The 26,440-nt window shown below is 46.9% G+C and overlaps 2 protein-coding genes across 4 annotated transcripts in view; one reads left to right on the top strand and one right to left on the bottom strand.

Moving 5' to 3' along the window:
- The window catches only part of LOC116988161 (phosphatidylcholine transfer protein), a 20,823-nt gene extending 6,064 nt beyond the window's left edge, over positions 1–14,759 (bottom strand). The window contains exons 1-4 of the mRNA XM_033044726.1: positions 14,618–14,759; positions 10,313–10,430; positions 4,342–4,421; positions 2,818–2,989 (exon numbers count right to left, since the gene is read on the bottom strand). Coding sequence (XP_032900617.1) covers positions 2,818–2,989; positions 4,342–4,421; positions 10,313–10,430; positions 14,618–14,734 — 487 coding nt within the window. The 5' untranslated portion in view covers positions 14,735–14,759. The remainder of the gene's footprint in view (positions 1–2,817; positions 2,990–4,341; positions 4,422–10,312; positions 10,431–14,617) is intronic.
- Positions 14,695–26,440, top strand: tmem100 (transmembrane protein 100). 3 transcript variants are annotated; one of them, XM_033044728.1, is made up of 2 exons: positions 14,695–14,800; positions 25,630–26,145. In XM_033044728.1, the coding sequence occupies exon 2, from the start codon at positions 25,701–25,703 to the stop codon at positions 26,091–26,093; it is 393 nt and encodes a 130-aa protein (XP_032900619.1). In that variant the 5' UTR covers positions 14,695–14,800; positions 25,630–25,700; the 3' UTR covers positions 26,094–26,145. The 3 variants fall into 3 exon arrangements, with proteins under 3 accessions (XP_032900619.1, XP_032900618.1, XP_032900620.1); XM_033044727.1 differs by lacking the exon at positions 14,695–14,800 and adding an exon at positions 24,034–24,456 and having other exon boundaries at positions 25,630–26,440; XM_033044729.1 differs by lacking the exon at positions 14,695–14,800 and adding an exon at positions 24,053–24,138.

Genomic DNA, 26,440 nt, shown 5'->3' with positions numbered 1-26,440 from the left:
TATATTGGATTGTAAACAGAACACTTCCCATTCCTTGATATAGGAGATGTTCTGTTTCTTGGTACTATCTCTTCAGGCCGCAGTGATTACATCCACCGTACAACCTGACAGTCCATACCCCAGGAAAGGCCTTCTCATAGTCTACAAACCGACAATTTGATTCGCTCATGCAGTGGACGGTTCTTGCCAGTCACGGGGTAAACAGCAGATTTCTGCGTTTGGGAACATCCATAAAAGGTTCTGTTGTCATTCCCAGTATGTGGACCCATGGCTGTGTAGGCCTGTCTGGCACGATCAAAAGCCTGAGGCGGAGTCTTGCTGGATCTTAAGCAAGCACCGACTGATGAGGCAAAATGGAGGAAAGACATAAAGAACATTCCTCCCCAGTGTAGCGAGAATGCATCCATCGCCACTGCCCCTGAGTATGGCCGCCATGCCAGATATTTTTGTAACTGGTGATTGAGACTAGATGCAAACAAATCGATATTTGGTGTTCCATCGAGCCACAATGTCATTAAATACTTTGAGATCCAACATCCATTCTGTGTTGTCATTGATTTACGTGATGATACATCAGCGCCAAATGAGGTTAGGTAAACTATCACAGGATAATGACTTTGCACAATGTAAGTTCTGATAATGCAAAGGCCCCAATTACGCAGCTGAAAAAACAGCCATTATATTGCCAATTACACTGGCCCCTTGATGAATAAACAACACGATTGTTACAAGCTTACATTAATTCTAATCTCTTGCCCCAGGGCGGAGTCACAGACAATTAATAGAGTTAAGATAAATTGCAATCTATAACTCTAGTTGGTATCAACTTAATTTTAACTGGATGGATGATAAACCCCAATTTCTCAAATATTAGTTTTGCGGCTAAAACAGCTAATTTAGCAAGATTCAGCATTTTTAGAATATCATCCAGATAGGCCATATTTTTGAGCTATGAACAGCCCAAGCACTAGCTTGGTAATTTGGTAAATAACCTGGGAGCTGAAGTTAACCCATTTCGCAACGCTTTAACTGCTCTCGTTGCCCATCCAGCTAAATTTCAAATATCTCCAGTGAACCCTGTGAATGGGAACTGAATAGTATGCATCTTTGAGATCGATGCATGCCATGAAGTATCCTATGGAAATAATTTGTTAGACAGTAACAAAGTTTTCCATTCTAAAAGTCTATACTGCACATGTGAATGTGAGTTAATCAAGGGTGATCCAACATCCTCCATCTTTCTTTTATGAAAGTGCAGGGTGTTGTCGTTGAAACGGTGAAGCTATGCCCGTCGTGGGTGCGTTGCTTCTTCAACCAGATCTTCTTGTATACCCAAACCTTTTTGTTTGTAATGAATAAATGTCCAACTTGGTGTATATTGTATAGGTAAATTCAATTTGGAACCCTTGTATACCGTGCAGTATAAACTGATCTGATGTCATCGTGTCAGTTATAAACGGATCTGAAGTTATCCGTTGTAATTCGTGCAAAAACAAGTGTAATCTATACCATCTTGTAACTGGTCCACACACCCCATGTTTCGGAAAGTACCAGACCCACCTACCTCCATGGTTACCGGTGGTAAGCCCAAAGGCCCCTGATGCGGGTTTCATTTCCGTCCTTGATGTGGAGGTTAGGACTGCTGGGGTGCGTGGATTGCACATTTTCCGAGGCCTGGCTTGGGCCTTGGCCTGAAAGACCTCTGGCCAGAGAATCAGCTTACAAGCTGCCACCAGCTTCAGTGAACCGCTTACCGCCGATGGAGGCGTAGGGGTGTTGTCGCAGAAACGGTGAGGCTTTTGCTCATCGTAGGTCTTCCTCATCCAGGTTTTTTACCTGTTTGGCTAGGTCTTTTCCCCAGGAGAAGATTCGGCGGCTGGATATTGCTGGCCTGCAAAATTGGGATTTTTAAGACAGGTCTGATGGCGTTCTTCTGAAAGCAGTTCATTCCGTAGTGTGCATTGCACATCAACGCCAGGGCATCCTGCTGGACGTCTGATAGCCCGCCATCCATAGTCTCCCCAGATAGCGTTGTTCACTGCCGGCACTATGTGACATGAGGTCACTGATGCTTACAAAGCTTGTACCCTTGGTCTGGCAATGTCCACGAACCATATCAGGATGAAGCATCACCTTAGTGGGATGAACGCCCTGTGGACACTATCCATGCTCCATCTGTGAAAAATCGTCCGAGGACGTACCCATGTCGGAGGGAACCCTCCTGGCCTGACTTGTCCCAGTACAGGCCTCTCAGACTCCGTTTTGGCTGCACACCCTCTCGGGGCTGCCGGAGCCTGAAGTCGTTGACCGCACTGCCAGTGACTACCGCCGCTGGCTACCCGCACTTCTGCGGTCCATAGCCGTGTCTTCCCACGGTCCCCGTAGCCGGGATTCCCCCCGGTCCCCGTAGCTGGGATTCCCCCCGGTCCCCGTAGCCGGGTTTCCCCCCGGTCCCCGTAGCTGGGATTCCCCCCGGTCTCCATAGCCGGGTTTTCCCGTCGGGATTTCGATCCCAGACCGTCAGCAGGAACTCTGTAAAAGAGCTTCCTGCGAGTAAAGCACAACCTGAAAATAAGTTTGAAACTTACCTGCAGGGTTTGAAAACTTACCGCTGGAGGAGCTGCGCGCCTGCCAGCAAGTCAGTGCGCCACGTGTTAGATGATATGACACGCATGCGGGCTGGCAGGCTCTTCACGTAGTCACTCACGTGACTCCGAAGTAAAATTCAAACACTAAATGAGAAGTTCCCGTGTGGTCAGTACATGTTTGAAAGATCTGGGGATGGGCAAGACTGAGAATAAGAATGCAGGAATGTACCTCTGGTGCCTCGTTTACCATCGTTCTCTAGAACCACGGTTTGATGATAATCTTCTACTCTGATGATACCAGACTTGGCTGGTAATCCCGGCGCACATTTTGATTTTGAGTTAATCACCCAAATTTTTCGTCCATTGATATCTAAATCCTGACGCTCACGCCCATACACATACTGTGGGAAAGTTAAGGAAAGAACGGTTCGACATAAAAATGACATGTATTGGTCAGCCGTGAGATGTCGGTTCCATGGGCAAGGATAAATATGTCAAACGGATGGCATAAAAAAAATCTGATGCTCTTTCATCTGGCAATGTTTATATTATTGCCCATTTTGTAACAATTTAACGTATAAACAAATAGCTTACTGCGCACAGTTCAATGCGGAGGCCAGGACTGAGCCACACGTGACCTGGTCAGTTCATGCAGCAGCTTTTCGCCAGCTCATTCTGACCGGTGGCAATATGCAACAATCTCACTGCTGAATGATTATGCACTGCAGATTTTAAGTGGATTGTCAACATATTGTAGGTACACAAAAATGCTGGAGAAACTCTGCGGGTGCAGCAGCATCTATGGAGCGAAGGAGATAGGTAACGTTTCGGGCCGAAACCCTTCTTCAGTTCTCCTCCTGTCAACATATTGTGTTGTTTTGTCATGTATTGTCTTTCTACTGACTGGTTAGCATGCAACTAAAGCTTTGCACTGTATCTCGGTACACGGGACAATAAACTAAACTGAACCGATTTGAACTTGTTCCCTAGACAATGAATGAATGAATGAATGAATACGTTTATTGTGCAAGTATTCACATACGAGGAATTTGCCTTGATCACTCGTTCACTGTTACAGGCCCTTCGGCCCGCCCTGTCTATGCTGACCATCAAGTACCCATCTAGACTAGTAGCATCTGATCCATAGCTTGTGGATATTTATTGGCATAACCATTACACCCCGATATCATACTCACTAAAAGCAGCGACAATTAATGAACAAACATTCTCTTTCCCAAGATGGGATGGACAGTTTTTAGCCACAGCTGCCCGAGCCACAGGCCAGATTGGGAATGTTGAAATAGGAAGTCAGGGTCAGCTCGTGGCCTCTCTTATGGGGAGGCCAGATGCTTGCAGCGTGGTGATCTGTCCAAACCCACACAGTAACTCCTTGAAGGTCAAACAAAACGACAGAAGCTGTAAAGACAGAAGCTGCAAGAAGCACTCAATTTGTTCTGTGCACCATCTATATCTCTTCTATTTCTTTCCCCTGACTCTCTGTCTGAAGAAGAGTCGCAACCCGAAATGTCACCTATTCCTTTTCTCCAGAGATACTGCCTGACGCGTGGAGTTACTCTTTCTGTGTCTACCTTCAGTTTAAACCAGCATCTACGGTCCCTTCCTCCACATATTAGATGTTACGAGGCATAAAGCATTTTGGAGGTGATCAAGGCTGTACAATGTCAGTATTTTATTGGCAACAAGCCAATTAGGAAAATAATTACAAGCAGCATGTTCCAGCTGTGAAGGATACATCTCGGTTGGACAAGAGGAATGGGTATTTCACCTCCCAGTAAATCAGTTTCTGCCCCTCATGCTCCAGCTCGTACAGCTCTGCAGGGTAAACAAAAAGACTTCATGTTGATTCATTGATATTAGACTGGTTGAGCATCAGAACCTGGTTACACCTTGAATATGTATCTGTCCATTAACTTATACACTGTCCTTCCGGTTCTCAGGAAGAGACTCACATTCCAGGGTGCGGCTCTACAAACCGCAGGCTATGCAAACCATCAGAGGCAACACTGACAATCCCAAGGCTCACTTGCCTCCTCCAGGTCCTTCTGCAAGGCAGGGATAGAATGTGGATGTACACGTATAATTCGGAACTCAGGAGCAACGTTCTAGACAAATAGTCGTCTATATGAGGAGATGAAATCAACAAAAAGCTGGAGAAACATGAAGGACCAGGAAATAAAGTCACGTGGCTTGGGTTGGGATTACGTAACGTGGTGAACACAAACCCTAACATGGACCTGCTGGGAACACTCAGCATTCAATACACAGTCACTGTTTAGAAAGTTTCAACATTACATATCACCTACTCTAGCATTTATAATTATTACAAACACATTAGCTACTCTAGTGACAAGCAGACATGACGCTAGGTAGAAATGAACATTACCTGTTCAAAGATGCTGAGGGAAGCCAGTACTGTAAATAGCCCAGAGAACAAACATTAAAACAGAAGAGAAAGTGCACAGCAAACAGTTTTTCTGACATTGGATAAAATTTAACAACGTGAAAGATTCAATAAATGATCGACTGTAAACATTTGTTGGACAAAATGCTGGAGAAACTCAGCGGGTGAGGAAGCATCTATGGAGCGAAGGAATAGGTGACGCTGCCTATTCCTTCGCTCCATAGATGTTTCCGGGTCTCGACCCGAAACGTCACCTATTTCTTCGCTCCATAGATGCTTCCGGGTCTCGACCTGAAACGTCACCTATTTCCTTTGTTCCATAGATGCTGCCTCACCCGCTGAGTTTCTCCAGCTTTTTGTCTACCTTTGATTTTTCCAGCATCTGCAGTTCTTTCTTAAACAAACTGTAAATCAAAGATCCTATAGCGGAGCAAGATAGACCACTCCTTCTAAATGCAATGGGCTGACGTGCAGTACGCAACGGAGCGGAACGTGGGCCTTTTTTTCATCCATTTCAGTAACCCGACCCGACTCGCAGTGTAATTAACGTTGCGGGGGAACAGTTTGTGTTAATAAATTATAATTCTGAAAATGAGAAGATTTTTTATCAAAGGACTTTTATTTTTACGAGGATGTTTCCGTAACCGCCTTCCGTCTCCGCACTAGTATCTTTGCTCCGCTATGGGATCGTTGGTGCGGAGACGGAAGCCGGTTACGGAAACGGGGCCGAAAATTACCCATGAATCTGCCCATGACCATACTACGTCTTTTTCGTCGAGTGATCTATCTTGCTTGCTGTGGGATGTTTGGTGTAAACCTTGTTTCTTAAACCGCTGTATGGGAGGAAGCTGTATCCCAACATGTTTTATTTCCTGTGGAGAGATGGTGAGAGCTCGGCACGACGGGAGGATTTAACAATGCATGTACAAGTATAACAGCAACAGTGGGCCAGACAGAGGAAAGATGCCTCTTAGGTGACTAGTTACGCAGACATCTGCTGTAAGGGCCAGGTGGGTGGGCTGCCCAGATGAAGGCTACTAATCTGAACACTTCACTCCGTATAATTAAGAGAACTGAACATGCAAAAAAACAGTTAACAAAGAGAGAATGATTGGACACAGAATGCTCAGGGTGGAACTTCCCATCAGTTTCCTGGCTGGTTATTTTAAAACACATAAATTGTGTATCACATAAAAAAGACGAGCAATCTGGCCCCTCCCCACCACACATCAGAGGTCTCTTTAGTTTCACACAGGGCAAGTGGAAAGAAAAGGACTGTATAAAGACTACTTAACCTATAGTTCAGCAAAGCTCACAGATGTAGGGCAGCTGTTCAAACAAAGCAATGCATCAAAGCATTGCTGCCGGGAATGTCTCCGCCGCCACTGCTCCCATGCGACACATTCCCAACAATCCAACGGGGCAAACAAGGTCCATCTAAATTGCCAAACTAAGTCATTCACACAATGTGGTTGGGTAACCTTTAAAGGGCAACAGAAGATAACTAAAAAGACAATCCGGGGAGAAAAGATGAGGTACGAGGGTAAGCTAGCCAAGAATATAAAGGAGGATAGTAAAAGCTTCTTTAGGAATGTGAAGAGGAAAAAAATAGTTAAGACCAAAGTTGGACCCTTGAAGACTGAAAAAGGTGAATTTATTATGGGGAACAAGGAAATGGCAGTTGAACAGGTACTTTGGATCTGTCTTCACTAAGGAGGACACAAACAATCTCCTGATATAGTCGTTGCCAGAGGATCTGGGGTGACAGAGGAACTGAAGGAAATCCACATTAGGCAGGAAATGGTATTGGGTAGACTGATGGGACTGAAGGCTGATAAATCCCCAGTGCCTGATGGTCTGCATCCCAGGGTACTTAAGGAAGTGGCTCTAGAAATCGTGGACGCATTAGTGATAATTTTCCAATGTTCTATAGATTCAGGATCAGTTCCTGTAGATTGGAGGGTAGCTAATGTTATCCCACTTTTTATGAAAGGCGGGAGAGAGAAAACAGGGAATTATAGACCAGTTAGCCTGACATCGGTGGTGGGGAAGTTGCTGAAGTCAATTATAAAATATGAAATAGCGGCACATTTGGATAGCAGTAACAGGATATGTCCGAGTCAGCATGGATTTACAAAGGGGAAATAATGCTTGACTAATCTTCTGGAATTCTTTGAGGATATAACTAGGAAAATGGACAAGGGAGAGCCAGTGGATGTAGTGTACCTGGACTTTCAGAAAGCATTTGATAAGGTCCCACATAGACTAGTGGGCAAAATTAGGGCACATGGTATTGGGGGTAGAGTGCTGACATGGATAGAGAAGTGGTTGGCAGACAGGAAACAAAGAGTAGGGATTAACGGTTCCCCTTTCAGAATGGCAGGCAGTGACTAGTGGGGTACCGCAAGGCTCGGTGCTGGGACCGCAGCTATTTACAATATACATTAATGATTTAGATGAAGGGATTAAAAGTAACATTAGCAAATTTGCAGATGACACAAAGCTAGGTGGCAGTGTGAACTGTGAAGAGGATGCTATGAGGATGCAGGGTGACATGGACAGGTTGGGTGAGTGGGCAGACGCATGGCAGATGAAGTTTAATGTGGATAAATGTGAGGTTATTCACTTTGGTAGCAAAAACAGGAAGGCAGATTATTATCTGAATAGTGTCAAGTTGGGAAAAGGGGAAGTACAACGGGATCTGGGGGGTCCTTGTTCATCAGTCAATTAAAGTAAGCATGCAGGTACAGCAGGCAGTGAAGAAAGTGAAAGGCATGTTGGACTTCATAACAAGAAGAGTTGAGTATAGGAGCAAAGAGGTCCTCCTGCAGTTGTACAGTGCCCTAGTGAGACCACACCTGGAGTATTGTGTGCAGTTTTGTTCCCCTAATTTGAGGAAGGACATTCTGGCTATTGAGGGAGTGCAGCGTAGATTCACAAGGTTAATTACCGGGATGGCGGGACTGTCATATGTTGATGGAATGGAGCGGCTGGGCTTGTATACACTGGAATTTAGAAGGATGAGCAGGGATCTTATTGAAACAAATAAGATTATTCAGTGTTTCGACACGCTAGAGGCAGGAAACATTCTTCGCAAGTCAAGTCAAGTCTAGTCAAGTTTATTTGTCACATTCGCATACGAGATGTGCAGTGAAATGAAAAGTGGCAATGCTCGCGGATTGTGCAAAAAAACAAACAAACTACAAAACAAAACGGAACAGAATCAGTAATTACATATTTGTGAGAAAAAAAGAGCAATTTTATAAAGACACCACACAACAGTAACTGGCACAGTAAGTTAGTCCCTGGTGAGGTAGGAGTTTACGTTCCTATTGGCCTGTGGGAAGAAACTCCTTCTCATCCTCTCTGTTTTCACAGCATGACAGCAGAGGTGCTTGCCTGACCGTTGCAGCTGGAACAGTCCGTTGCTGGGGTGGTAGGGGTCCCCCATAATGTTGCTGGCTCTGGATCTGCACCTCCTGGTGTATAGGTCCTGCAGGGGGGTGAGTGTAGTTCCCATAGTGTGTTCGGCCGAACGCACTACTCTCTGCAGAGCCTTCCTGTCCTGGGCAGAGCTGTTCCCAAACCAGATTGAGATGTTGCGGGACAAGATGCTTTCCACAGCCCCAGAGTAGAAGCACTGAAGGATCCTCAGAGAGACTCTGAATTTCCTCAGCTGCCTGAGGTGGTAAAGGCGCTGCCTTGCCTTACTCACCAGTGCGGCAGTGTGTGTTGTCCATGTCAGATCCTCTGTAATGTGGACGCTCAGGTATTTAAAGCTGCTCACCCCATCCACAGTAGCCCCATTTATCTCCAGTGGTGTGTACGTCCTCAGATGGTGAGCCCTTCTAAAGTCCACAATCATCTCCTTAGTTTTTTTGACACTCAAGAGGAGGCTGTTGTTCTGACACCAGAGTGGCACTGAAGGGAGATGTTGGGAGAGTCCAGAACCAGGGGTCACAGTTTAAGAATAAGGGGTAAGCCATTTAGAATGGAGATGAGGAAAAACGTTTTCACACTGAGAGTGGTGAGTCTGTGGAATTCTCTGTCTCAGAGGGTGGCGGAGGCCGGTTCTCTGGATACTTTCAAGAGAGAGCTAGATAGGGCTCTTAAAGATAGCGGAGTCAGGGGATATGGGGAGGAGGCAGGAACGGGGATGATCAGCCATAATCACATTGAATGGCGGTGCTGGCTCGAAGGGCCGAATGGCCTCCTCCTGCACCTATTGTCTATTGTCATAATGTGCAACTTGCAGATGGGTGCAGGCTGCATCGTCCACCTGCACACCTCTTGCCAATCCTCCCAACAGCATATAGCAACCTGCGCCCCTCCCCTCCCCTCCGTAGATATGCTCTACCAAATACTAACACATATATGTGATACACCACTCGGATCTATAATCCAGTCCGGGTCTTACTTGCAGTAACCATATATTACTAACATTTTCAGCCACTAGTCCATTAATTGGGATGTAGTCACAGTGGTAGTAGTACTCTAGTACTCTATTGTATGCTGACAAACCTGTTGGACCGTTACTTGGAGTGTTCTTTATTAGCTTTACACCCTCCACTCCCCCCCCACACAGTCCACCCACAACTCTCCCATTCCTCTCACTTGCTCAAAATATTGTATCAGTCTGAAGGAAGGTCCCCACCCTAAACGGCAGATGTCTATTTCCCTCCACAGATGCTGCCTGACCCACTGAGTTCCTCCAGCACTTTGTGCTTTGCTCCTGATTCCAGCCCCCTGCTGTATTTTGTCCCCCCGTCTTCTGTTCCCCTCTCACTGGCATATACATTAGTCCTGAAACTCTCATTATTAGATGTACCCCAAACTCTACACAACTGAACCAGAATAATATCCCACATCTTCTCGTCCAAAGCCTTTTCTTTTCTATCCCATTCCCATTATTTTACTATCAAGGCATGGATGCTCGTCTTGAGGACGGCTCTTCAAACAGCAAGCACCCAGGCATGTTTGTGCTTGGTTTCTCCTGGCAACCTAGACATGAATGTTTGAGGAATTATATTGGTTCTTGCAAGCATGACGTCCCAAAGCAATGTTTTCCTCCGTGCAATGTCCAACAGAGATTAATGCTGTAGCAATTAGGTGCTGAACTCTGACATTACTCGTCAATGGCTGAGGAGCCTGCAGTTTGAAGAAATGTGGCTGCTTTCAGGTCTATATCGACGACAAATGTTTCAAAAATAAGTTGTTAAGAAAGTATTCGGCAGCAACTTCTCCAAGTAAGTACACCAAGCTGCCACAGAAATATACACAACAGACATCAGTAACCACCAACCTTTCACATAATTATCCCATTGCTTCCTGTACTCCAGGTCCATGTACACCTCCACAAACAACTCTGGCCCAAAATCTGAAAAGGTTCCACAGATCTTATATTCATAAAGGCATGATTCCTGCAAAATACAGAAACAAATGGTTGGAAAAAGGCTTTAGTTAGTTGTCACGTGTGCCGAGGTGCAGTGAAAAGCTTTTGTTGCGTGCTGTCCAGTCAGCAGAAAGTCAATAGGCGATTACAATCGAGCCATTTGCAGTGGACAGATACATGATAATGGATTAGCGGCCACGCCAAGAACGCGCTGAATCCTGAAACTAATGCATGCCAGCCGCTGGAACTGGCACCACGGAAATGAGAATGAAATGGCTGTTAAATAACCTGAAATCAGTCAATATCACCTTAAACCTGACCCTAAAGTGCCATTCAGAACACGAGATATCCTGGGCCACAGTTAATTGCTCCAGTTTTGTACAATGCCAATTTAGCGTTCTCCTCTTGCAGTTTCACAATCCTCACACAGGCAGCAGGAGCGGAAATTATTCACTGTCAAAAAACCTCCCCCTGACCTGCATCGGAGCTCGTCTTGTTTGATGGGCTGAGCTTTTCTTCTATCTACAGGGTACATCCTCACCAAGACTAACACCTTCACTGTAACGTCCAGGTTCAGGAACCGCTTCTTCCCTGCAACCATCAGGCTATTTATTACACACTACAACCTCCAATAAGCTCTGGACTACATGGACTTGGGGGCATTGGGTTTGTCTTTTTGCACCTTTATTGTTTGTTTTTTATGTGTACGCGTGGGCGTGGTGTATATATGTGTGGTGTGTATATATATATATATATATATGTGTGTGTGTGTGTGTGTGTGTGCAGTTCGCTTACCGCCACAACAGATCAAGGGTGAATGCGATCTCGCTGGCTCTCCACTCTGCTCTGGACCACTTGGACAACAAAAACTCATATGTCAGGCTGTTATTCATTGACTACAGCTCGGCATTTAACACAATCATCCCCTCCAAGCTGATTACCAAGCTCTCAGAACTGGGTCTCTGCGCATCCCTCTGCAATTGGATCCTCGACTTCCTCATCCACAGACCACAGTCTGTTCGTATTGGTGGAAATGTGTCAGCCTCGATAACAATCAGCACGGGAGCACCTCAAGGCTGCGTGCTTAGCCCCCTGCTGTACTCATGACTGCGTAGCCGGTCATAGGGCAAACTCCATCATCAGGTTTGCTGACAACACCACTGTTGTGGGACGTATCACTGATGGGGATGAGTCAGAGTATAGAAGTGAGATCGACCGACTGACCAAATGGTGCCAGCACAATAACCTGGCTCTCAACACCAGCAAAACCAAGGAACTGATTGTGGACTTTGGAAGGGGTAGGATAGGGACCCACAATCCCGTTTATATCAACGGGTCGATGATGGAGAGGGTCAAGAGCTTCAAATTCCTGGGCGTGCACATCTCTGAAGATCTTTCCTGGTCCGTGAACACTGATGAAATGATAAAGGAAGCAAATCAGCGCCTCTACTTCCTGAGAAGATTACGGAGAGTCGGATTGTCAAGGAGGACTCTCTCGAACTTCTACAGGTGCACAGTAGAGAGCATGCTGACCGGTTGCATCGTGGCTTGGTTCGGCAACTTGAGCGCCCAGGAGTGGAAAAGACTGCAAAAAGTTGTAAGCACTGCCCAGTCCATCATCGGCTCTGACCTCCCTACCATCGAGGGGATTTATCGCAGTCGCTGCCTCAAAAAGGCTGCCAGCATAATCAAGGACCCACACCATCCTGGCCACACACTCATCTCTCCGCTGCCTTCAGGTTGAAGGTACAGGAGCCTCAAGACTCAGCACGGGAGCACCTCAAGGCTGCGTGCTCAGCCCCCTGCTGTACTCACTCTATACTCATGACTGCGTAGCCAGTCACAGTGCGAACTCCATCATCAAGTTTGCCGACGACACCACTGTTGTGGGACGTATCACTGATGGAGATGAGTCAGAGTATAGAAGTGAGATCGACCGATTGCCCAAATGGTGCCAGCACAATAACCTGACTCTCAAAACCAAGGAACTGATTGTGGACTTTGGAAGAGGTAGGATAGGGACCCACAGCCCCATTTATATCAACGGGTCGATGGTGGAAAGGGTTCAAATTCCTGGGCGTGCATATTTCCAAAGATCTCTCCTGGTCCGTGAACACTGATGAAATGATAAAGGAAGCAAATCAGCACCTCTACTTCCTGAGAAGATTACGGAGAGTCGGTATGTCAAGGAGGACTCTCGAACTTCTACAGGTGCACAGTAGAGAGCATGCTGACTGGTTGCATCGTGGCTTGGTTCGGCAACTTGAGCGCAAAGGAGCGGGAAAGACTGTAAAAAGTAGTAAACACTGCCCAGTCCATCATCGGCTCCGACCTCCCTACCATCGAGGGGATCTATCGCAGTCGCTGCCTCAAAAAGGCTGCCAGCGTCATCAAGGACCCACACCATCCTGGCCACGCACTCATCTCCCCGCTACCTTCAGGTTGAAGGTACAGGAGCCTGAAATCTGCAACATCCAAGTTCAGGAACAGCTACTTCCCCACAGCCATCAGGCTATTAAACTCAACTCAAACAAAACTCTGATCATTAATAGCCCATTGCACATTATCTGTTTATTTATGTGTGTGTATATATATATATTCATTGGTATATGGCCACACTGATCTGTTCTGTTCTGTATTTACTTTTTTTTCTGTGCTGAAGCAAAGCAAGAAATTCATTGTCCTAAACTCTCTTGGATCTTGAATATGTATGTGTGTGGGGCGTATATGTGTGTGTGTGTGTATATACGTGTGTGTGTGTGTGTGTGTGTGTGTGTGTGTGTGTGTGTCGGTGTGTGTGTGTGTGTGTATGTATGTGTAGATACACACTACACTTTTTTCTCATTTATTATATTGTTTACAATGTTCTTTGTTTACAGATTCAGTTGTGCTGTATTTCATTGTTCTATCTGGGATACTCTTGACTCTTGCTGTTTCAACTGATGCCACCAATATCTTCCCTCTTTTACCAGACAAGATGAATTAGTGTATCTCTGCCCCTGGATTGTCAAAGTCAATGCCTCTACACGTAATACCTCCACATTTTTATTTTTATTCCTATCACCAGGGCAAAACAGTGAACTCTTCAAAATTCCACATTTTTCTAGTTAAACTGCAGAAATGGATAGGATGTGTTGAGTGCAGCTGGGACAGATGCAGAACGCAGTGCGCCATATCCATACTGGCTTCTCCTTGGTTTCCCAATGAGATTGTGAACACAACACAGGTTACTGTCTCTGGACCATTGTCTGGCAACCCTGTCTGTAATGCAGTAGACTTACATTAAGGCAGGGGGGAAATTGTATCAGTCTGAAGAAAGGTCCCCACCCTAAACGTCAGATGTCCATTTCCCTCCACAGATGCTGCCTGACCCACTGAGTTCCTCCAGCACTTTGTGCTTAGCTCCAGATTCCAGTCCCTGCTGTATGTTGTTCCCCACTATTTCCTGTTTCCCCCTCACTGGCACCCCTGGGTGGTGAATCTGTGCAATCCTTTGCCACAGACGGCTGTGGAGGCCAAGTCAGTGGATATATTTAAGGCAGAGATAGATTCTTGATTAGTACGGTTGTCAGATTTGGAGAGAAGGCAGGAGAATGGAGATAGATCAGCCATGATTGAAAGGCATAGTATACTTGATGGGCCGAATGGCCTAATTCTACTCCCATTATTTATGACCTTATGGTTACTCCCAAAACTCTCTGCACCATGACGGAACCAGAAATATCCCAGACCTCCTCTCGCCTAAAGCCTTTACATTTTTGTCCCATCCTCAAAGTTTTACTATCAAGGCAAGGAAGCTCAAGGCGATGCTGCCTGTCCCACTGAGTTACTCCAGCACTTTGTGTCTATTTTGGTTTCAACCAGCATCTGCAGTTCCTTCCTGCACAGAGGAGGGGGGGGGGGGGGGGGGGGGGGTTGTTATTTATTTCAGTAAATAAGCAACGTGAATGCGGCCCCACATGGGAGTTATAGTCCACTTTGTTCCCCACCCCCCCCCCCTTGTCGCTCTCTGTCTCTCTCTCTTCCTTCCTCTCTTCCTCTCCCCTCCCCCTCCCTCTCACTTTCTTTCTTTCTCTTTCTCTTTCTGCCCCTCTCCCCCCCCCCCACCCCCCCCCGTCCTCCCCCTCTCTCCCACCCCCCTGGCCCGCTCCCCCCGCCCGGAGCCCGGCCCGTGGTCCCGCCGTCTCTGTCCGGCCCGGCCCGGCCCGGCCCTACCTCGCGGTAGAGGCGGTGAATGTGAATGCCAGCGATGTCCAGGAAGAGTTCCCAGCCTCCGCCCAGCTCCGGCTCGTCCAGCTCCCGCCAGACGGGCTCCACGCAGCCCTGAGCCATGTCGGTGTGTGCGGTCAGTCCCGGCCCGCAGTGGAGGCGGGCACAGGGTGCAGGAAGGAACTGCAGGTGCTGCTTTACACAAACGATAAACACAAAGTGCAGGAGTAACTCAGCGGGACAGGCAGCGTCTGTGGAGAGAAGGAGTGGGTGACGTTTCGGGCCGAGACCCTTCTTCAGACTGAGAGACAGGGGAGAGAGACAGAGATAAGGAAGTGTCCAAAATACAGGTCAAAGGGCCAATGGTCAAGGATAATCCATGCGGAATTGGTCATTGGTAGCCGAGGGAAAGGTGACAATAATATGAATCAGAAGGCCAGTTAAACTAGTCGGAGAACTAGGGTGGGGGAGAGAAAGCAAGGGTCACTTGGAGTTAGAGAAGTCAATATTTATACCGTTGGGTTGTAAACTGCCTGAGTGAAATGTGAAGTCCACAGTCACATCAACGCCCTCTGCATGGAATAATATTCTCACCTCCCACTAATCCTCATATCAGTTTAAATCCCTGTCGTGGGATTTGACTGTAACTGCACATATTACAGGCCAGAGAAGTCCAAAGGATTTCTTCTGCTTATCGAGCCCACACACAAGTTTAGAAGTTGTTCAGCCATAGCTGAACACACGTCTGGCATCTGCATACAATGGTGTCTGTCAATAGACAATAGGCGCAGGAGTAGGCCATTCGGCCCTTCGAGCCAGCACCGCCATTCAATGTGATCATGGCTGATCATCCCCAATCAGTACCCCGTTCCTGCCTTCTCCCCATATCCCCTGACTCCGCTATCTTTAAGAGCCCTATCCAGCTCTCTTTTGAAAGCATCCAGAGAACCTGAGGCAGAGAATTCCACAGACTCACAACTCTTTGTGAGAAAAAGTGTTTCCTCGTCTCCGTTCTAAATGGCTTACCCCTTATTCTTAAACTGTGGCCCCTGGTTCTGGACTCCCCCAACATCGGGAACATGTTTCCTGCCTCTAGCGTGTCCAAACCCTTAACAATCTAATATGTTTCAATAAATTCCCTCTCATCCTTCTAAACTCCAGAGTGTACAAGCCCAGCTGCTCCATTCTCTCAGCATATGACAGTCCCACCATCCCGGGAATTAACCTTGTAAACCTAGGCTGCACTCCCTCAATAGCAAGAATGTCCTTCCTCAAATTAGGGGACCAAAACTGCACACAATACTCCAAGTGTGGTCTCACTAGGGCTCTGTACAACTGCAGAATGACCTCTTTGCTCCTATACTCAACTCCTCTTGTTATGAAGACTAACATGCCATTCGCTTTCTTCACTGCCTGCTGTACCTGCATGCTTACTGTCTTGTCGCTTCTTGTGCGTGGTGGCGGAAACAGGGCCACGACGTGACCGCTCTTCCCTTGACCCAAATTCCAAAGGATCACAATGGCTGAAGACAATTCTCCCAATTACAAGCCCTTACTTTGCTCCTGGGCCTAGATTGGTCATCCAAGGGAAACATCCTCCCTACATCCTGCCCGACAAGCACTTGGGGAATTCTGAATGTTTCAATGACATCTCTCATTCTCATACACTCTGGAGAATATTCTCCCAGTCACACCAACCAGTGCAGCCCTGCCATCTGTGTAAGGTTTCGTTGCACCCTCTCCATGGTAAACACATGCTTTCTTACAATAGTCCAAAGCACTCACCAAGGCCCCACATAACTGCAATAAGACTTCCTTACTCCTGCATCCTCATGTAGCTCAGCGTAATATATATCACAGATAGACACAAAATGCTGGTGTAACTCAGCGGGTGAGGCAGCATCTCTGGAGAGAAGGAATGGGTGACGTTTCGGGTTGAGTCCACGGGTCCACACCACATCCACTGGCTCTCCCTTATCCATTCAACTTGTTACATCCTCAAAAAATTCCAGAAGATTAGTCAAGTATAATTTCCCCTTCATAAATCCATCCTGTCACTGCTTTCCAAATGTGCTGCTATAACATCTTTAATAATTGACAAGCAATTATTCCCTACTACTGATGTAAGGCTAACTGGCCTATAATTGGCTACCCTTAAAAAATCCAAGGGTCTTGACCCGAAACATCACCCATTCCTTCTCTCCAGAGATGCTGCCTCACCCACTGAGTTACTCCAGCATTTTGTGTCTACCTTTGATTTAAACCAGCATCTGCAGTTCTTTCTTACACATTTAATATATATATATTTCTGCTGTTGTAGTCACATTGCACCTGCAGGTTCCTCAATGACTTATGTACAAGCATGTCAGGGGCTCATTAAATAGCAATGCTACCCAGCCTCACACTGCATTTATGTTTAAACATTGAGTATATTCAAAACTGAATTTTTTAAGGTTAGCCAATGTAACTCCACTTTTTAAGAAAGGAGAGAGAGAGAAAACTGGGAATTATAGACCAGTTAGCCTTACATCGGTAATGGGGAAGATGCTTGAGTCAATTATAAAACACTAATCTTCTGGAATTTTTTGAGGATGTAACAAGTAGAATGGATAAGGGAGAGCCAGTGGATGTGGTGTATCTGGACTTTCAAAAAGCCTTTGACAAGGTCCCACACAAGAGATTAGTGTGCAAAATTAGAGCACATGGTATTGGGGGTAGGGTATTGACATGGATAGAGAACTGGTTGGCAGACAGGAAGCAAAGAGTAGGAATTAACGGGTCCTTTTCAGAATGGCAGGCAGTGACTAGTGGGGTGCCGCAAGGCTCGGTGCTGGGACCCCAGTTATTTACAATGTATATTAACGATATAGGTAAAGGAATTAAATGTGACATCTCCAAGTTTGTGGATGACACAAAGCTGGGTGGCAGTGTGAGTTGCGAGAAGGATGCTATGAGAATGCAGGGTGACTTGGATAGGTAGGGTGGGTGGGCAGATGCATGGCAGAAGCAGTATAATGTGGATAAATGTGCGGTTAACCACTTTGGTGGCAAAAACAGGAAGGCAGATTATTATCTGAATGGTAGATAGACACAAAAAGCTGAATAACTCAGCGGGACAGGCAGCATCTCTGAGAAGGAATGGGTGACATTTCGGGTTGAGGGTCTCGACTCGAAACGTCACCCATTCCTTCTCTCCAAAGATACTGCCTGTCCCACTGAGTTACTCCAGCTTTTTGTGTCTATCTTCGGTTTAAACCAGTAGCTGCACTTCCTTCTTACACATTATCTGAATGGTGTCAGGTTAGGAAATGGGGAGGTGCAACGAGACCTAGATGCGCTTGTCCATCAGTCACCGAAAGTAAACACGCAGGTACAGCAGACAGTGAAGAAATCTGATGGCATGTTGGCCTTCATTGTGAGAGGATTTGAGTTTAGGAGCAAAGAGGTCCTACTGCAGTTGTACAGGGCCCTGGTGAGACCACATCTGGAGTAGTGTGTGCAATTTTGGTCTCCTAATTTGCTATTGAGGGAGTGCGGCGTAGGTTCACCAGGTTAATTCCCGGGATGGTGGGACTGTCATATGATGAAAGAATGGGCCGACTGGGCTTGTATTCACTGGAATTTAGGATGAGAGGAGATCTCATAGAAACATAAAATTCTTAAAGGGTTGGACAGGATGGATGCAGAAACATGTTCCTGACGTTGGGGGAGTCCAGAACCAGGGGTCACAGTTTAGGAATAAGGGGCAGTCCGTTTAGAAATGAGATGAGGAAAAACCTTTTCAACCTGAGAGTTGTGAATCTGTGGAATCCTCTGGCACAGAAGGCACCTCACTGAATGTTTACAAGAGAGAGTTAGATTTAGCTCTTGGGGCTAAAGAAATCAAGGGATATGGGGAGAAAGAAGGAACGGGGTACTGGTTTTAGATGATCAGCCATGATCACATTGAATGACGGTGCTGGCTTGAAGGGTCGAATGGCCTACGCCTGCACCTATTTTTCTATGTTTCTATGACAGATTTTTGGATATTAAGATAATCGAGTGTCACGGGCTTAATGCAGGAGGTGGGGTGGAGGTAAAAGATTAGCCATGACCTTGTTGAATGAAAGAATAGTTCCAACAAACCAAATGGCCCATTCCTGTTTCTATTTCTTCACTTCCTGAATGACGCTGATTATGGAAAGGGTGGATACAAATAAGAACAACTTTCCTTATTCACAGAGTAACAGATTCACTTGCAAACATGTTAGCAAAACAACTCCCGATGTGCAAATTTAACATTACAGGGTTATGAAACGCCCCGTACATACGATGTAGCATTAGGGAGACCAGCAGGATGGATTTGCCAGCTGCTGCTGGGCTGCCGACATCGTCTGCTGCCCAAAACTCGGCTGATGGTCACATTTCCAACCAGCGACCTGTCCCGGTTATGAACAGTTCACTTCCGTAGCCTGGGGAAGTTCTGTAGTTTGCAATGTAAACATGAAATAATCCACCTTGATCTGCATGAATTATGTATAATTATGCATACATGTGGTATGAATTGATTGTTTTAGATATAGATATATAAGCAACATCATTCATTAACACGACTGCGGCCAAATTCTCCAAGTCCATGTGTATGTTTGCAGTTGACACCGCCGTATAGACTGGATCTGAAATAATGACAAAATGGAGTACAGGAAGGAAATAAAGAGCTTAGTAAAATGGTGTCGAGATAACAACTTCTCCAATGTCAGCAAATACAAGGAGCTGGTGATAGACTTCAGGAAGTGGGATAGAGTACAGTCTGCAGTGTGCATCAAAGGTGTTGATGTGGAGATGGTTGAGTGATTCAAGTTCCAAGTAACAAACATCACCATTAGTTTGACCTTGTCTAACCACAGCAATGCCTCGGCCAAGAAAAATACCAACGCCATTACTCCCTCAAAAGATGAACAAAATCCGACACATGTGCAATAATTGTCACAGACAATTTTCTACAGACGCCTCAAGGAAAACATCCAATCCAGATGCATCGCATCTTGGTACGGCAACTATTCCTCAGTCTGGGTTGGCTTGGATAGGCCAAGATGGAACACTCATTCCTTGCAGGTTAACTTTGATTCAATCGTGCAAAGCCTAACTAAAAATGTCCTGTCCTAATAGTCACTGAGCTGAGGGCCGTGGCAGGCAGTTCACAGTAAATCACAGTGCCATGTCTAGGACATCATGCAGACCAGCTGGGCAGGAATGGCCGATTCCCTTCCACAACTTGACTTAAAAAGACATTTTGGACCAGATGAGCTTTTACAACATATTGTGTTTTAACTATTATTTTTAAACTTTTGATTACCATGGTGGAATTCAAGTTTAATATTCTACAGTTCCCAACTCAATCATCCCAAACAATAGATAGTAAGACCAAGGATACTGCCTGAAGATCTCCGCAGACTGAAATGATTGATTTCCAAAAATTACAATGTTCCTTCTTTGTGGTGATAATGATATCAGCTTGTAAAATGTTTCTTAATTCTGCAACAGTTCCCTGATCCCACGCATGATGCCTTGTTATCAAAGGGAGTCTTTCCTCTGTCTTTGTATCAAGGCCGTAATGTGTTCTGTTGCCAAGCATCCAAGGGAAAACTCACATGAGCGACATTGAGTAAATTATTCTTTGTTGCCTCAGGCAGTCTCTCAGTGATGAGATGAGATACTCCCTACTCTAGATCTATGCATTCCGAGGTGGGTGATGAAGCCAATGCAGGAGCCATTAACTTCCACACATGAAGCAAGAGGTGTTTGAAGGGGCATGTGTGCAGATAGTTGTGAGGCCCTTCTGTTGCCCAGTTTTCCAATGCATGGAGTCTAGGTTCTGATATGCACAATGTCCCTGTTAACCACAGACAGCACTGAGAACCATGACTCCGTGCATTGGGAAGCAGTGGGCAACAGAAGGGCACGGCCTCACAGCTATACGCCCACATGCCCCTTCAAACACATCTTCCTCCATGTGTGGAAGTTAGTGGCTCCTGCATTGGCTTCACCTCAGGATACGCTGAACTAGATTGGGGAGCAACTCGTCTCAATCCTGAGAGACTGCCTGAGCAGAATACAAGAGGCAATAATGCTGCCCCAGCCAACATAATGACAGATCATTTACACTCCAGTCAAATCCACTTCTCCACTCTCCCATCGGGTACAAGGTACAGAATGGGGAAAGCACATTCACCCTATTCAAGAACAGCTTCCCCCCCACTGTTATCAGACTCTTGAAGGGACCTCTCATAAGCTGTGGGTATGGCTCCAATCTCTTCACGATAATATACCAAAACCAATTATCTTTTCATAGTGTACAAATCTCTTGTGAGCTACAAGAAATAGCTTGTATTTCTGCCTGTGTTTTTATGTCTCTGAGTGAGTGATGACTAGAGAAAGCGAGTGTGATCTCAGTTCTGTGATTTAACCCATTCTCCCGGCCACTTCAATCACCTCTATTTGTGAAATTTCCAGATGAGTGACAGAGGGTGTTGGAGCGCGAATCCCACCTGGCTCCACACGAGTGTCGGAGAGTGAATCCCACCTCTCTCCCATGCTCAGCGTCCACAGATGTAGATTTCCAAGGACCAGCACATTGACTGTGGAGCAAAGAGTTAAAGCCTCGCAGCAAACACAACAGCCGTGTTCCTCCAAACTTACAAGGATTGCAGTTTGTAAAGGGCGTATGCAACCCTTTGACAAGCTGCAATACATTAGCAAATGTGTCAGTGGGTTTCACAGCATAACCCCAGAGTCAAGAACATGTGGCTCGACTGGAGAAGATTACTTATGTTGATAGCTTGGCTCAGTTGCAGTTGTTTTCTCTGAAGCTGAGAGGCAACGTTGTCAGTATATATAATTGTGAGGGGCCTGGATAGGTTGAAAGGAGGGCTCAATTTCTACTAACAGAGAGATCATAATGGGAAGAGATCTAGCGACAGTCAGCATGCTGGAATTCACAGCATGGTGACGCTAGATGCCCTCAGCACACTTAAAATGTATAGTGACCTAGCAGGGAGGAACCAAGAGATCCAAAATGGGAAAAAATCAAAACACCGAAAGAACTCTGGGTCATGAAACATCTGAGGAGACAAAAGATGTCAGTCAGCGTTGTTGAGACTGAATCATTACTGAGTGGGAAGAGAATGATTGCCAGATACAGAAGTACAAGCGGGGTTGGGATAGTGGCCGCTAGGTGATAGGTGAAGCCAGAAGCCACTGTCGGCAAATGGATCCCGATACAAGGAGGAAGTCAAAGAGATTATCCACGATCCTGTCTGCCTCAAACACAGCGCATTCATCACCCTCCATGTATAAGACTTGCCCTGCAAAACTACAAAGTACAAACTTTGTATGTTACCGTCTGAAGAAGGGTTTCGGCCCGAAACGTCGCCTATTTCCTTCGCTCCATAGATGCTGCTGCACCCGCTGAGTTTCCCCCGCAATTTTGTGTAACTTTGTATGTTAAACTGTTTGTGAAAATGACTGAGTGAAGACTTAATGTGTGTGAGATAGTGTGTTTGACTATGGAAATGAGACGGGGTGAGAGATAGTGTGTGAGAGAGTTTTTGTTTGAAATTGTGGGGGGGTTGAGTATGTGTGTGTGAGTGAGTGTGAGCCTGGAATGACACTGAGTGTATGTGAGCCTGTATGTGTGAGTGTGGATATGATTGATGGAGTGACTGAGTCCGTGTACTGTAATCTAGGCACCATTTATTGTCTGCATTTATTGCTCTTGCAGCAATGCTACTTGGAAGGTGACGAGGAGCCATTTTCTGAATGGCTGCAGTCCTTCTGATGAAGGCAGTACCACCACGTTGTTGAGGAGACTGTTCCAGGATTGTAGACCCAGCAAAGATGAAGGAAGGACAATATAATTCCAAGTGCAAGTGGTGCATGATTTGGAGGCATTGCTGCGGGACGTGCTGTTTATCTGCACTCTTGCCCTTGTCCTTCCTGGAGATGAAAGTAGCAGTTTAAGGGGTGACCACAATGTAGATGGAACGACATGCTGCATGGTAGGTACATGCAGAATGAACATTCAGCGAGGTAGACTGGGTGTCTGTCAGTCTAACATTGTCCTCAGTGTTTAAAGCTTCTTCACTTGAAGTCGCACTTTTCAACATTTCATGACTTCCCAGAGGGCCTCAACTTGAAACATCCATTGTCCATTTACCACTGTCTGGCCTGCTGAGTGTTTAACAGTTGGTTTTTTAGCATTCCCTTCAGCTTTATTGAACCAGGGTCGATCCCTGGCCTGGTAGTAATGGTCACCCTGGCCTTATGAAACCAACCTTCCTTCCATTGAAGATAGACACAAAAAGCTGGAGTAACTCAGCGGGACAGGCAGCATCTCTGGAGAGAAGGAACGGGCGACGTTTCAGGTCGAGACCCTTCATCTTCCTTCCATTGACTCCATCTGCACCTCACGCTGCCTCGGCAAGGCCAGCAGCATCATCAAGGATGAGACACCCTGGACACGCCATCTTCTCCCCGCTCCCATCAGGCAAAATGTATAGAAGTGTGAAAACGCACACCTCCAGATTCAGGGACAGTTAATTCCCAGCTGTTATTAGGCAACTGAACCATCCTACCACAACGAGAGAGCAGTCCTGAACTACTATCTACCTCACTGGTGACCCTCGGACTATCTTTGGCATGTATCTGTACACTGTGAATGGCTCGATTGTAATCATGTATTGTCACGTGACAATAAATTAAACGGACATGTCTTCCTCTCATGGATTAGTGAGAAGTAGGGAAATTAAGTTTATACCTTGAGTTAGTTCCCTCGTCACCGATGGCAGACCCAGGGTGGCCTGGAGAATGTACCAGGAGGCTCCTGTTATAACACAATAGACAATAGGTGCAGGAGTAGGCCATTCGGCCCTTCGAGCCAGCACCGCCATTCAATGTGATCATGGCTGATCATCCCCAATCAGTACCCCGTTCCTGCCTTCTCCCCATATCCCCTGACTCCGCTATCTTTAAGAGCACCTATCTAGCTCTCTCTTGAAAGCATCCAGAGAACCGGCCTCCACCGCCCTCTGAGGCAGAGAATTCCACAGAATTCCACATAAGGTCATAATGTCATAAGCGATAGAAGTATAATTAGGCCACTCGGCCCATCAAGTTCACTCTGCCATTCAATCATTGCTGATCTATCTCTTCCCCCCATAACCCCATTCTCCTGCCTTTCCCCCATAACCCCTGACACCTGAACTAATGAAGAAAGTGTCAGTGACTGAGTGAGTGTGAATGAATGGAGACGAGGTTGTTGGTACTAGTGCGAGATGGCAGTGGTGACAGACCGAGCCTGTCTGACCCTCCCCCCCTCCCACGCTCAGTCCCACTCAAAGCGCTAACGGAATGGGCGGCAACATCCAGACTCGACTCTACTCGACCCTCCCATCTGTTGTCACATATCTGTAGATGGGGATCTTGCCTTTGCCCAGAGGCGAGCAGTAATAAGCTCGACTTTTAATCATTTCATGTTTTGGACTAAAATTGTGAGCTGCTCTTTGCAATTGGTGGGATGTTTCTGCTGAACGATGAATATTTTATTTAAGTAGCGGTTTTAAAAAAGGCAACTTTCTTGTGCCAAGGTTGAACGTCAAGACCGTGGGATCAATACTGAGCGAGAGAGGGAGAGAGAGACTGGTGTGCAGGCACCCCGTCCGGACAGCATTGCCCCCGCTCGGCGGCTGCGAGAGGGAGAGGGAGGGGGGTGGGGGCAGCTCACAGCCGGAGATCACAGCTGCCTGCTCGGCGCTGCTTGTACCTGAGTTACGTCTGGTTCGGAGCGACGACTGCCAGCAGCATTGAAGGTGAGTGAGTGAGTGGGTGGGTGGGTGGGTGGGTGAGTGAGTGAGTGAGTGAGTGAGTGAGTGAGTGAGTGAGTGAGTGAGTGAGTGAGTGAGTGGGTGAGTGAGTGAGTGAGTGAGTGAGTGAGTGAGTGAGTGGGTGGGTGAGTGGGCGGGTGAGTGAGCGAGTGAGTGGGTGAGTGAGTGAGTGAGTGAGTGAGTGAGTGAGTGGGTGAGTTGGTGGGTGGGTGGGTGGGTGAGTGAGTGGGTGAGTGGGTGAGTGGGTGAGTGAGTGAGTGAGTGAGTGAGTGAGTGAGTGAGTGAGTGAGTGAGTGAGTGAGTGAGTGATCGGGGGGCTGCCCGTTGCAGCCATAAAGCAGCGGCGCTCAGGATAGAAGGTGGATAGATGCGATGAGTTGGGCGAGTCTGAAGTAATTTAGTTTCGAGCTACAGCATGGAAACAAGACCCTTCGGCCCACCGAGTCCATGCTGACAGTCGATCACCCGAGTTCCATGTTATCCCACTCCCTCCACACGGTCAGTTAACTTACAAACCCGCGCGTATTTGGGATGTGCGAGGAAAGCAACACCGTCACGGGGAGAACGTGCAAACTCCGCACAGACAGAGCCCGAGGTCAGGACCGAACCCAGGTCTCTGCCGCCCAGTCAATGCATGTTTGAGGTGGTTTGTGCGAGGCTCTGGGGAATGTGCCGGGGATCGGGAGTAATTTGAGCGCAGCACGGGCACGATGGGCCGAATGGCCCACGCTGGACCATTCCATGAATCTGACAGTAATCGTGAACCACTCGAGTTAACGGTGCCGGTGTGGCAGAGTGCCCGGGTTCGTCTTGTGTCTCTCCAGCCGACCGTGTTATGTAATATGGTCAGTTTAGTTTATGGTCCCGTGTATCGAGGTCCAGTGAGTGAAAAGCTTCTGTTGTGTGCTAACCAGTCAGCTAAAGACAATATGTGATTACAATCGACCCATTCACAGTGTACACATACATGATAAGGGTTTAGTGAAAGGTAAAGTCCCATCAAAGATAGTCGGAGATACTTGGCGCTTCAGTAGACACAATATGCTGGAGTAACTCAGTGGGACAGGCAGAAGGAATGGTGGCGTTTCGGGTGGAGACCCTTCTTCAGGCTGTTACTTGGTGCCTTGTTCTCAACTATCAACTGTGTGTTGACCCTAGGTCCCGAGCGTTGCCAACTGGATGTTATGGCCGAGTGAAGGGAGAAAGGAACGGAGATCGCAAGGAGCAAGATGATAGCGGAGCCGGTGAAGGAGATGCCGGGGCTAGCGGTAGTGCCGGGGTTCCCAGAGAAGGGGTCCGAATGCCCGGCCGCCACTGCCCGGCTCCTGAGTCGCCAGGCACAACTGATGGAGGCCACGGGCGGAACCGAGCTCTCCTGCTCCAGGTGTACCTTTCCCTTTGGCCTGGTGGTCGTCATCGTTGGCTTGGTGGTCACCGCTGTCGCCTATGGCTTCAACTCGCATGGGTCAGTCATCTCGGTGTTCGGCCTGGTCGTACTGACCCTGGGCTTCCTCCTGGTCATCTCCAGCGCCGTGTGTTGGAGAGTGAGACAGTGCAGAAAGCAAGCCAAGAGAAGAGAAAGTCAGACTGCACTCGTGGCCAACAGGGAACTGTTCGTCTAGGCACCACTCTTCACCCCGTGGACTTCACGTCGCTAATGTAGGTGGGACAACATCCGCCTTCATAATACTTCAAAAAGTTGACCCCTGGCAAGAACTCGTGTAACTAAAACTCTTCATTGTCTCTATTTGGGGTGCTGTCCTTGTCAGCGTGGTCAGTGTTAAAGCAACAGAAATGGAAATGCTCTCAGAACTAAGACAACTAACTATCCGCATCTCAGTGTGTGAGTCGCAGCGGCCAGCGCCGAGCTGTAGCTCCCGCTGTGTGGATTAGTATTGTCAATGAGGAGAGGTCCCAGTTACACATATGCAGCTTACCAAGGACATGTCTATAGGGGGAAGCCATTCTA

Source organism: Amblyraja radiata, chromosome 26, assembly GCF_010909765.2.
Source record: "Amblyraja radiata isolate CabotCenter1 chromosome 26, sAmbRad1.1.pri, whole genome shotgun sequence".
Classification (NCBI taxonomy): Eukaryota; Metazoa; Chordata; class Chondrichthyes; order Rajiformes; family Rajidae; genus Amblyraja; species Amblyraja radiata.
Note: the sequence above shows the minus strand (reverse complement) of the source record. Positions and strands in the feature narration are given on the sequence as shown.